The sequence below is a fragment of the Verticillium dahliae genome, genomic scaffold (assembly GCF_000150675.1).
Source record: "Verticillium dahliae VdLs.17 supercont1.7 genomic scaffold, whole genome shotgun sequence".
Taxonomy (NCBI): Eukaryota; Fungi; Ascomycota; class Sordariomycetes; order Glomerellales; family Plectosphaerellaceae; genus Verticillium; species Verticillium dahliae.
This window is the reverse complement of record NW_009276917.1, coordinates 1,278,589-1,288,902: the sequence shown is the minus strand read 5'-3', so window position 1 is coordinate 1,288,902 and position 10,314 is coordinate 1,278,589. Positions and strand designations below refer to the sequence as shown.

At 61.6% G+C, this 10,314-nt stretch overlaps 4 protein-coding genes across 4 annotated transcripts; 1 reads left to right on the top strand and 3 right to left on the bottom strand.

Annotated features, from left to right (window-relative positions):
- Positions 1-1,384: 1,384 nt before the first annotated feature.
- VDAG_04499 (F-actin-capping protein subunit beta) lies at positions 1,385-2,371 on the bottom strand (the record flags this gene model as incomplete). The annotated part of the gene is made up of 3 exons (XM_009650946.1): positions 1,385-1,776; positions 1,837-2,267; positions 2,340-2,371. The coding sequence occupies 3 exons, from the start codon at positions 2,369-2,371 to the stop codon at positions 1,385-1,387; spliced, it is 855 nt and encodes a 284-aa protein (XP_009649241.1).
- Positions 2,372-3,278: 907 nt separating this feature from the next.
- Positions 3,279-4,893, bottom strand: VDAG_04498 (uncharacterized protein; the record flags this gene model as incomplete). Its single annotated transcript, XM_009650945.1, has 4 exons — positions 3,279-3,902; positions 3,959-4,089; positions 4,148-4,444; positions 4,581-4,893. 4 exons carry the CDS (start codon positions 4,891-4,893, stop codon positions 3,279-3,281), a joined length of 1,365 nt encoding a protein of 454 aa, XP_009649240.1.
- Positions 4,894-6,404: 1,511 nt separating this feature from the next.
- VDAG_04497 (uncharacterized protein) lies at positions 6,405-8,606 on the bottom strand (the record flags this gene model as incomplete). Its single annotated transcript, XM_009650944.1, has 2 exons — positions 6,405-8,122; positions 8,270-8,606. 2 exons carry the CDS (start codon positions 8,604-8,606, stop codon positions 6,405-6,407), a joined length of 2,055 nt encoding a protein of 684 aa, XP_009649239.1.
- Positions 8,607-8,931: 325 nt separating this feature from the next.
- On the top strand, positions 8,932-9,240 carry VDAG_04496 (uncharacterized protein; the record flags this gene model as incomplete). The annotated part of the gene is made up of 1 exon (XM_009650943.1): positions 8,932-9,240. The coding sequence occupies one exon, from the start codon at positions 8,932-8,934 to the stop codon at positions 9,238-9,240; it is 309 nt and encodes a 102-aa protein (XP_009649238.1).
- Positions 9,241-10,314: the final 1,074 nt, after the last annotated feature.

Here is a 10,314-nt window from a genome sequence, read left to right as displayed (position 1 = left end):
CGCCTCCTCCCCACCATTCTGCTCTTCCTTCTCCTTTTTTTCTGCCTGACCGAAGTTTAACAAGATTCCACAGCGCATCACAGGCAAACCCCACCCGGCCGTCCCCCCAGGTGCCGGACCCGCGGAAGACGCCGTCCGCCACGGTGCTGCGACGGGCCAGTCGCTGACGAAAATGTCCACATCGAGGTAGAGAGCAGCAGAGGTACATGTAGACCTGGAGCAGCCCTGCCACCCGTTCCTGCATGTCTCATCTGCCCGCCTCGGCCCACCTCTGCTCCCTTGCGCCGGCCGACCGGTCACGAATCCTTGGCGTCAAAGTACTTGCACATGCACCCCTCTAGTACAGAGCACCACGCTTGTCTGCCTTCTCGTGTGAGACATTGTCGAGATCCTGTTTGGGACCGTGATTTTGGCGTCCCCCTTGTCCGCGCAGCACGGCACTTCTGCGCTGCAGAGATTCAGCAGCCTGCGTTCGGCAGTCTGCCTAGCGGGGGTGGGACCGGACCAGCGTGTCGGCAGTGCCACGGATGATGGGCAAAAGGAGGGGGGCTGGACATACGTATCTTCTCAGAGAGCAGACCGACATGGAAGAATCCGAACAATGAATGGCCGTCTTGGACCCAGGCAGGCGGGTTGCAAGCAAAATGAGACGTACTAAACGCTTCACCCCAACCACTGTACCTAGAATAAATGCACAACACTACTACGAGATGCCTACTGGATACAAAATTAAAGTAGCTGTTGAGTATATATATCAGTATAACATGCCCTTTTCTAAAGGACGGCTTTTTGCCCAGAATGAAGTTCTAGAGTCGTTATAGAAATGCAAGGCTGGATAGCTGGGTAGTAGGAATGGTTATGGGGGAGGGACTCGGTACGTCTCATTTTTGGGGGGGGGGGGCGCAAACCGCTGGCCAGGCCCTTCGCGGCCCGGCAGTCTACCGAACACGCGCAGGGTTGAACAACTCGCGGACAGAAAGGGAGACGGCACACAGGCAAGGGACAGGCTGGAGGCAGCATGATCAGGCGTAAACATGTATTGGAACCATGTGCTGCTGCAAGGCTTAACACGAACTCATTGTCCCCCCCCGGACCCCGGCATCCCCCCCTCCCCTCCTTTCACACTTTATACGGCTTGCACGATCGGGCGCTGATCGGAGCGCGATCGAGAGCCCGAAACCAGCATACGGCCCCAAACCGGGCACGCCTCAGGGAGAATGCGCGCGCGAGCTCGCGGGAGAGGCACAGCCTCATCACGTCGCACCTAGCAGCCTCCCCGTGTCGCACCCAGCAGCCTGGCGTCGAGATTCACCCGCTGACGCAGCATCACGGCGGCGGAGTGGTGCTCCCGTGCCGGCCCACGCTCCGCGCGGCAACCCCGGCCCTACCTCTGCATGCTGCCAATGACCTCGCGCTGGGCCTGCCTGTCGCGGGCGCCCTCGCTGAGGCTGCCGACGCTGCGCAGGTCGCCGACGACGTCCTTGGCCTTGCCAAAGTAGACCTCCTGCAGCAGGTTGCGCATCTTGAGCTCCATGTCCTCGACGAGGCGGCCAATGTTGGCAATGTGGCTCTCGTCGCCCTCGACGGCGAGCTCCTGCTCGACCTGCCGCGTCATGTTGCCCGACAGGTCCATGGCGCCGAGGGCGGCGCCGCTCGTCGCGAGGCTCAGGATGACGGTCGACGTGAGCTTGTACTGCGTCGTGCGGCCGCGCTCAATGGCCTCGAAGACGTGGATCGAGTCCCAGACGCCCTCGGACGCGGCGCCGGGCGTGGCGGCTGGGCTGTTGGTTAGTGGATGCATCGGGCAAGAGGAAAGAACAAGGCAGAAGAACTCACACTTCTTCAGCAGCACCACCCCGGCAAAGCCGTCGTCGAGGTTCCAAAAGTAGACGCTGCTGACGCCGCCCTCGTAGTACAGCTCGCGGTAGACGTCAAAGGCCTCGTTGGCCTTGACCTCCATGCGGCGCACGCGCTCGCTGGGGATGGCGCCCTCGCCGGCGCCGTCGTTGGCGCCGCCGCCGCTGACGCCGCCGGGCCCGGCCTCGTCGAGCGGCGGGTCAAACTCGTTGCTCCAGGGCGACCGGTGGCTGTCGCCGTCGCGGTTGTAGTCGCAGAGGAGGTAGTCGCGCCCCGTCTGGCGGCAGCGGCGCACGCCGAGGGGCTGGTCGACCGACGAGAGGAGGTCTTCGGTCAGGTCGGGCGCCAGGGAGATGATGGAGCTGAGGTGGGTTGCCGTGTGCTTGGGGTTGAGGCGGCGGAGGAGGTCGCTGGGGATTGTCAATGGGCGGACAGCAAGGAGAGCAGCAGCAGCAGCAGCAGCAGCAGCAGGGGGAGCTTACAGCGCCGAGTCGAAGGGGTCGGCGGACGCCATCGTGATGATGTAATGTGTGAATTGGCAGAAGACAGTCTGAAGCTGTGGTGTGGTCCGGGAGAGGGTGTGGTGCGGTCGTGAATGATGGGAGCTCTGGTCGGTTGACGTAGGGTGGTCTGGATCCTGGAGAGCCGAACAGGCGATGGAGAAAGAGTAGATGTCGTTCGGGGCGTGGCGGGGTAAGTGGCACGAAACGGGTGCTGATCGACCCCAGCCTCGACGCGCCGAAGCTCGCCGGAGTTGGGGGAAGGCCCAAGGTGCCTAGGTACCTGTCTACCTACCTGGATAGCATTCCTAGGAGGTACCTGGATAGCATTCCTAGGTACCTGGAGAGGTGTTGTAGGGACCTTAGGGGGCAGCTTAGGATATCCACCCGCCAATCACAGATCCTCAGGCCTCGCACTGCTTTGCTTAAGGTAGGTACCTAGAATTACAGGTACAAGGCTCAGGCTGAGTGACGAGCTCTGCCAACATGTCCCACATCCACCGAGAGAAACAAACACCATGCTCATTCAAAACAGAGATACGAATGAATATAGATGCCATCTCACCCAGGTCGCCTCGACCACAACTAGCACCAACGCTCTGCCACATCCAAAGCCTCACCACCTCGGGCCTCCTGCTACCATGATTCCCCAGCACCCCTTCCTACCAAACCAGAAAGCCCCGACTCCAGTCCGCTTTGAACGCCATGGTGAGAAAAGAAAACCACCGCACGCCCCGGGGGGGGGGGGGGTAGGGAAGAAGCCAGAAAGGAACAAAACAAGTCACCCGTCGAGCCTGCTCACCATGCCTGCCGGCCTTGCCAGTGACAACCCCAAACAAACGGCCCTTGAAAAATAATAGATACAGCTGAAGAGGACATGACACGACACCTGCTCCCCCGGCACACAGCTCAGCTTCCCCATTAGCTGATGGTCGTGTGGCAGACGAGGCACACCAGCGGCTCCGTCCACACCTTGACGCCGCCCGTGACATTGGCCCGCAGGTCCCGTATCTCGACGACATTCTCCGCCACCTTGAGCGTCGCCTCGAACAGACCCTCGTACGGCCTGGCCGCGCTGGCCTTGCCGCGCTTGGGCACCTTGGTCTTGCGCAGCGAGCCCGGCGCCGCCGTGATGGTGCCCACCGTCGGCGTCCCCTGAGCGCAGCCGACCCCGCGCGCGCTGCTGCCCCGCGGCGTCGAGAGCCGCTCCTTGGCCGCTGCCTCCGCCTCGGGCGACGCGCCCGGCTTGGCGTCGATCGACTGCTGCACCTCGACGCCGTTATCTGGGGGGCTCAGCGGCCGGCCCGTCTCCTGGTCCAGCTTGCTGCCGTCCGTCTCGCCATTCTCCGCTGCGGCCGGTGGCGGCGGCGGCGGCGGCGGCGCAATATAGGGTTGGTCGGTGCCAAGGGCCGCAAAGGTCCGCATGAGGGCGTCGTGTTTGAGGCATTCGTCGTGGAGCCACGTGCTGCAGTTGGGCTGGGAGCACGCGACGAGCGTCTTGTCGGGATTCGCGGGCTGCTTGCACTTGCAGGTCCGATGCACAGACTGGCCTTGTTAGCACGACGAGGAATCCCATGTGCAGGAATTGGGGTGCTACATACCGAGAGGCTGAGGGTGCGAACGTCGAGCGCTTGTCGCCAGTAGAGGCCGTCTTGGATCTCGTCGTCGTTCTCCTCGAACCACTGCTTGACCTTGGCCTCGGCCGTGACGCTGACGACGTTGATCACGTCCACTGTGCTGCCCGTTAGCCTCGTGCTGCCGTCTACCCCCAGCCGAGGGAGGATACGTACTGTGGTTGGACGCGATGAGCTCGTTGACGCCGTGGTACGGCTGGCGGCCCGCGCGCGCCACAAACTTGCCGTCGTCCTTGGTCTGCACCGGCAGCTCCTCGGGCCAGTACATCCAGTAGATGCGCGCGTAGACGTGGTGCTCGTCCGCCGCGCGGATCTCCAGGATGCGGCCGACCCACTCGTTGGGCATCCTCTGCCGCACGCCGTTCTCGTCCACCTTGACCTGGTTGTTCGTCGGCGACGCCATGCCGTTGGAGATGTAGATGAAGCCCTCGCTGAAGTACTTGGCCGAGTTTACTAGCGCCCGTCAGCTGGTGGTCGCGAACGGTCCAGCCGCGTACGGCCCAGGCAGGCGGAACGCGAACGGCCCAGGCAGGCGGAATGCGAAACGCGAAAAGAGGGAAGCAGTCAAAAGAAGAAGAAAAAAACTCACAAACAAAGCTGTTATATCTCGTCATGGCCATCCACTTGTCCCGCGGCTCGACCCAGTAGCGGAGATCCATGTTCTCGTCATTCTTGAACGAGCCGGACGGCGTAAAGGGCGAGGGCTGGACCTTGGCAATCTCGTCCTCGTCGGCGTCGGCGCCGCCCGCGCCGCCCAGCTGCTGTGCCTGCTTCCGCCTCTTGGCCGCCTTGCGCGCCTTTGTCTTGACGTCCTCGCTCTCGTATTTCACCTCAAACGGGCACTCGGCCTTTGTGTCCTCGGCGGGCTCGGCCCGGCTGCGCTTCCTGGGGCTCGCCGACATTGTGTGCCGTGTGCCGTGTGCCGTGTGCCGTGTGCGTGCCGTGCGTCGCGCTTTGCTGTGTGCCCTCCGTGCCGCGATGCCGCGATGCCGCGAGGCCGGGTGAGGGAGGAATCGAGGGGCGAGAGCTACGCGCGCCAGAGGGGACCCGGTGCTTCGCGCAGCCGAGTAATGACAATGTTGTCCTTGGCGTCCGTCGTGTCTTCGTGTGTAATGTTTTTCTCTCTGGACCCCTTCCCCGCGGAGATGGAAGGTTCTCGTCGCGCCACGAAAAAAGCGTGTCGACCTGATTGTGACCTGATTGTTGACAAAGGCGAGAACAGAACGAGACGACACAGAGTAAGCTGGTCGAAGACGAGGGAAGGAAATTCCAGATCCGAATGCGCCCGGAATCCCAGACCGTCCAGCTACGCGATGCAATGGCGCAGAGGCGACTCGGAAACGGCGGCAATCGATTGCTGACGAGGCGTCGAATCAATGACCCGTGGGCGATGCGACGCGGACGGAATCGCGGGTTTGGGGGGGGGGGGGAGTGGCAGGAGGCGAGGCGAGCGGGCGGGTGGTGTTGTTGATGAAAGGTGGCAGAGCTGGAAATCTGCTAACTTTCTTGGGCGTGTCTTGGGGGGGGGGGGCTAAGGGTGGTGTGGTGCGGAATGGTGAGGGGATGCTCCTGGCGTTTGGCGGCTGCTGCTGCTTGCTGTGAGGGTATGCAGGTCCCTAGGTAGGTACCCTAAATGGATAGGTCTGTCGGTTCGTTGGTGTGGTCGAGCAAGGTCAAGGTCTCCCGAGGTCGAGCATAGACAGGTCAGGCAAGGAGCAAGGTACAAGGGGGAGACAAAAGGTCAAGCGCTTCGCAGCAGGACCCAAACCGGTGCAGAAGCGCGCGATCGATTTCTCCAGATTGCTGGCCTCCAAGCGTCCAAGCGTAACGGGCAACGAATCGGTCCCTGCGCGCCAGCCACCCCGAAAAACACGGTTTGCGTTCTGGTCGGGAGAGTGTCACGTGAGCAATGAGCGCGAGCTGTGGGCTGTGGCCGAGCTGCTCGTCACCTGTCTAGAGGTCCCTCCCTAGGTACCTAAGGTAAGGTACCTAGTAAATCTAGCACCTCCACGTCATTTAGCGTCTACAGCCCCAGTAGCTATACCTACCTAGCACCTACGGCAGCTAGCCACCTCAGAACTTCCTAAGCCTGCACCCTGAATCGCGCATCGCAGCCGTGGTTGCCAGACGAGATTGCCAAAGACTTGGACTCACCTAGCGTCACCGTATTCGCCTTGGTTGCATCCGGCGAGAAAGAAAGAAGCATAGTACACAGACTCAGCGTGAGATTCATATCGCCATGGATCATTTACATAAAAGGTAGCTAGGTATGTAGTAGCTAAATTATTATCACTCAAGTGTCGCGGTCATCTCCCAACGACCTGGAATGGACAAGTGCCAAACGCCAACGCTATGCAGTCAAAGAACGCAAAAAGCGGCATCCCCAACTCGGGGACGTGGGGAATCAACAACATCAGCGGCGCCTGTCGTTCTCCTCGTAGCCGTCGTCGTCGTCGTCATCGTACGCGCTGAGGATGGGCCGGTCCTCGCTGCCGCTGTCCGTGTCTGTGCCCGCGTCCTCCGACGCCTGCCGCACCTTGAAGCTGTCGATCGTCTCGGCCAACTTCTCGCCCTCGCGCTTGCCACGATCAACGTTGACAAACCAGATCAGAGGCGCCGGCAGCCCTACGAGCGCCGCCAGGAACCAAAACGCCGGCCGGATGTGCCCCCACCGATCAATGATGGCGCCGACAATCGCCGGTCCAAACACGCTCGAGCCCTTGTCGGTGATGGCGTACAGCGCGTAGAATGCCGCTTCCGAGCCCGGCGGGATGAGCTCGCCGTACACCGAGCGGCAGTACCCGCTGAGGCCGCCGAGGACGAAGCCGTACACCGCCGCGAGGGGATACATCTCCCACGGCTGCTGCAGGCCGCCGACGCCCCAGGTCTGCACGAAGGGGAGGTAGCCCAGGAGTCCGTAGACGGGGATGACCTCAAAGAGCCCGATGCAGGCGAGAATCGTCTGGTGCGGCTTCAGCCCGAAATGGCGCGAGATGAACGCCCAGCTAAAGGCGCCAATGACGCCGGCCAACGTCGAAATGACGTTGATCATGCCGAGCGCCCAGGGCTTCATGTGGAGCTGCGTCTTGGCGAAGAGAATGGCCGTCGACGAGGTGGTCGCGATGGCGTCAGAGAGGAGGAACCAGGCGGCTAGGAAGATCATGATGTCAAGGAGCCGCCGGGCCAGCTTGATCGTCTCGAAGAGCGACTTCCACGCGTACATGACATAGCCCACCCACGCCCACATGCCGGAGAACCCGCTGGCCGCGACAATGGGCAGCGGCGGCCCTGGTCGCGGTCGCAGCCACGACGCCGCGGGGAACGTGAAGATGGCCCACCAGGCACCGACCATGAAGAGGACGACCCGCTGCGACCACGTCGTGTTGCGCATGGCAATGAGCACGCCAATGGCAACACACTGAAGGAACAGACCCGCCGTGTAGCCGATACCGATGCCCTTGGCCGAGATTTGTGTCGACAGGTTCAGCTCCACCGACGTCAGCTCCTCGCGTGTCGCTTTGCGCGGCCAGTCGGGCGTGGCCATGTCCTCGGCGGCGGCGTTTGAGAGCAGCGGCGACGTCGCATCGGGGTCCGCGGGTGCCGCGTCCGATGCCGCGTCCGACTCGGCGCTGGCCCCCCTCATGGGTTGCGACTCGAGGTCCGTCTGGGCAAAGTCGGGCACATGCTTGTTCTCGGCCTCGATGACGTCGGGGTGATGGCGCACCAGGAGCGGCAGGAACGAGTTGAGCAGCACAAACGATGCGCCAAAGGACGTGTTGGAGATGATGGCGAGGAGGGCGCCAAAGAGGTAGGTGTCGGCGCTGACGAAGATGTACAACATGACGGCCACGCTGCCGGTCCACGCGAAGCCGAGGAGCAGCTTCTTGCGAAAGTTGCCGTGGTCGGCGGCGCAGCTGATGCTGACGACGAGCAGGGCCTGGACGAGGACGCTGATGGAGAAGGTGTACATGGCGAAGCTGGCCGTGTTGACCTCGGCGCCAAGGACGTAGACGACGCATTGGCCGTCGGCCTTGTTCTTCGAGTCGCTGGTGCCGCAGGGGGTGGTTCGGTCGGAGAGCAGAACGCCGTTTTCGCGAGCGAGGGTTTCTAGGAGGATGGGGATGAAAGAGCCTGGAGGTTGTCAGATGTTAGAGGGACGGAGAAGTGGTGATGATAATGGGACACGGCTCGGCATACCAATAGCTAGGAAGACGGGTCAGCTCAAAGCGCAGAGGTGTCAACGTGTCAGAGACAGGCAGACAAAAAAGACGGACATACCACAGATGACATAGGTCTCGGCAGCAAAAGCGTAGGCATACCATCCAGCGAGCTCCTTCTGCGAGGTCGGCCTCGTATCCTCACCACTGTAGCGGCCCGGCGGCGATCCATCGTCACGCCCATGACGGTCCCCGTTGCGGCCGGACATGGCGGGAAACAAAAGCTGGCGGTGGTGGTAGTCGTAGTCGCCGTCGTCGTCCTCGGATTCGGAGCGCTCGTCGTCGGCTTCGAAGGACGAGGAGAAGGAGATGAAGGACTTCTTGGAGAAGTTGGACAGGCGCGACCAGAGACGAGGGGCGGGTGGTGGACGGGCATGGTTGTCCTGGCGCGGGACCATGACAAGTGATAGCTGTCTCCCCGTGTCCCTTTCAGGGGAGACGGGAGCCCGTGACAGCCTGGTTCGGGGGGCGTGCCTCTGTGTACCTCAGGTACTCGAGCCAGGTACTCGAGCCAGGTACCTTGAACGGGCAAAAGGTCGCCTGAACGGGGAAAGTGGATGGGGAGGGGGCACGGCTGACCGGCCTGTTTCAGCCGGGTCGAACCACTAGAGTAGGTGCAGGCAGCCTGGAATGGGGGATGGGGGGTGGAGAGGGCGCGACGGCCTGGGCTCGGCTGCTGTACCTTGGTTCTCGGGGCAGCAGGTCCCCTAGACGCGCCACAGGATGAGCCACTCGGCGGTTTCTTCGGGGGGCAGCCACACAGGCGGCACGCGGCACGCGGCAGGTGACAGGCGGGAGGTAAGGCAGGTAGGGAAGGTGCGGGTCGTATACAGCACCAAGGCCAAGAGGGGAAGGAGTTGGGGAAGAGGGAAGGAGAAGGAGCAGGAGCAGGAGGAGCAGGAGGAGCAGGAGGAGCAGGAGGAGCAGGAGGAGCAGGAGGAGCAGGAGGAGCAGGAGGAGCAGGAGGAGCAGGAGGAGCAGGAGGAGGAGGAGGAGGAGGAAGGAGGAGAGGGCGTCCAGGTAGAAGACTGAGGCAGTAGCAAAGAAGGGGGGGGAGAGAGAAAGAGAGAGAGCGAGGGGAGAAAACATCCAAGCAACCGGGGAGAATATGGACTCCGCTGTGCATTTGAACGACAAGAAAAGCGACGCGCACGACAGGCCACGTCTGGCTTCCTTCGAGTTTTCGACCATTTCCACACTGGGCATAATGGTGCTCGTGCTTCGCCCACGACCGACCGACCGACCGACCGCCCCTCTGCCGGGTTGACCCAACATGCACCAGCGAACCCGCCATGGGGCAGGAGACAAGCTAGGAAGAGGCATGGCACGGCGATGCAAGGCTTCCCTCCCCTTCTCTCTCCCATCTTGGCCATTTTGGCCATCAACCCCATGGATGCCATGGATGCCATGCCTGCCATGACTGCCAGGTGGGATCCCTGCTGCGGCATCCCCGCTTGGGTTTCCTGCTCGAGCTGCCCAACTGACCAACAATCCTCGCATGCGGCCCTCCACCACCCGAACAGCGAGAGGCAACGCAACCAAAGCACGGCACCATGGAGATGCGCCCCAGAGCGCCATAACAATGCGGATCTCGAGGAGGGGCGAGGTCTTCCCGTTCTCTAATGGGGCAAAACCTCGCCAGAAGGGGTGTGCTAGTCTTGCGCTAGCCCGTCAAGCCGCCGCTCACAGGCAGCTCGGCGTTGGCATCTCATCATTGAAAGAGGAAGACAGCAGCTGAGAGTGTCGTGCGCCCACAAGGTAGTATTGCCAGGGTCGGATCAAATTTATGGGCAGATGGGCAGCAAGAAACCCGTTTTTGTCAGCTCTTGTTTCGCCGGGCTGCGGGAAGCAGAAACATGGCAAGGCTGATCATCCGTCCCCTCATCCCTTTTCCCCTTCCACCCAAGCGGGTTGCAAAAAAAATGAGACGTACCAGATCCCTCCCCCATAACCATTCCTACTACCCAGCTATTCAGCTATACATTTCTATAACGACTCCAGAGCTTCAGTCTAGGCGAAAAGCCTTTCTTTAAAATAGTGTACATTATACTGATCTATAAACTCAATAGTCACTATAATTCTAGATCTTGTAGGTGTCTCGTAGTA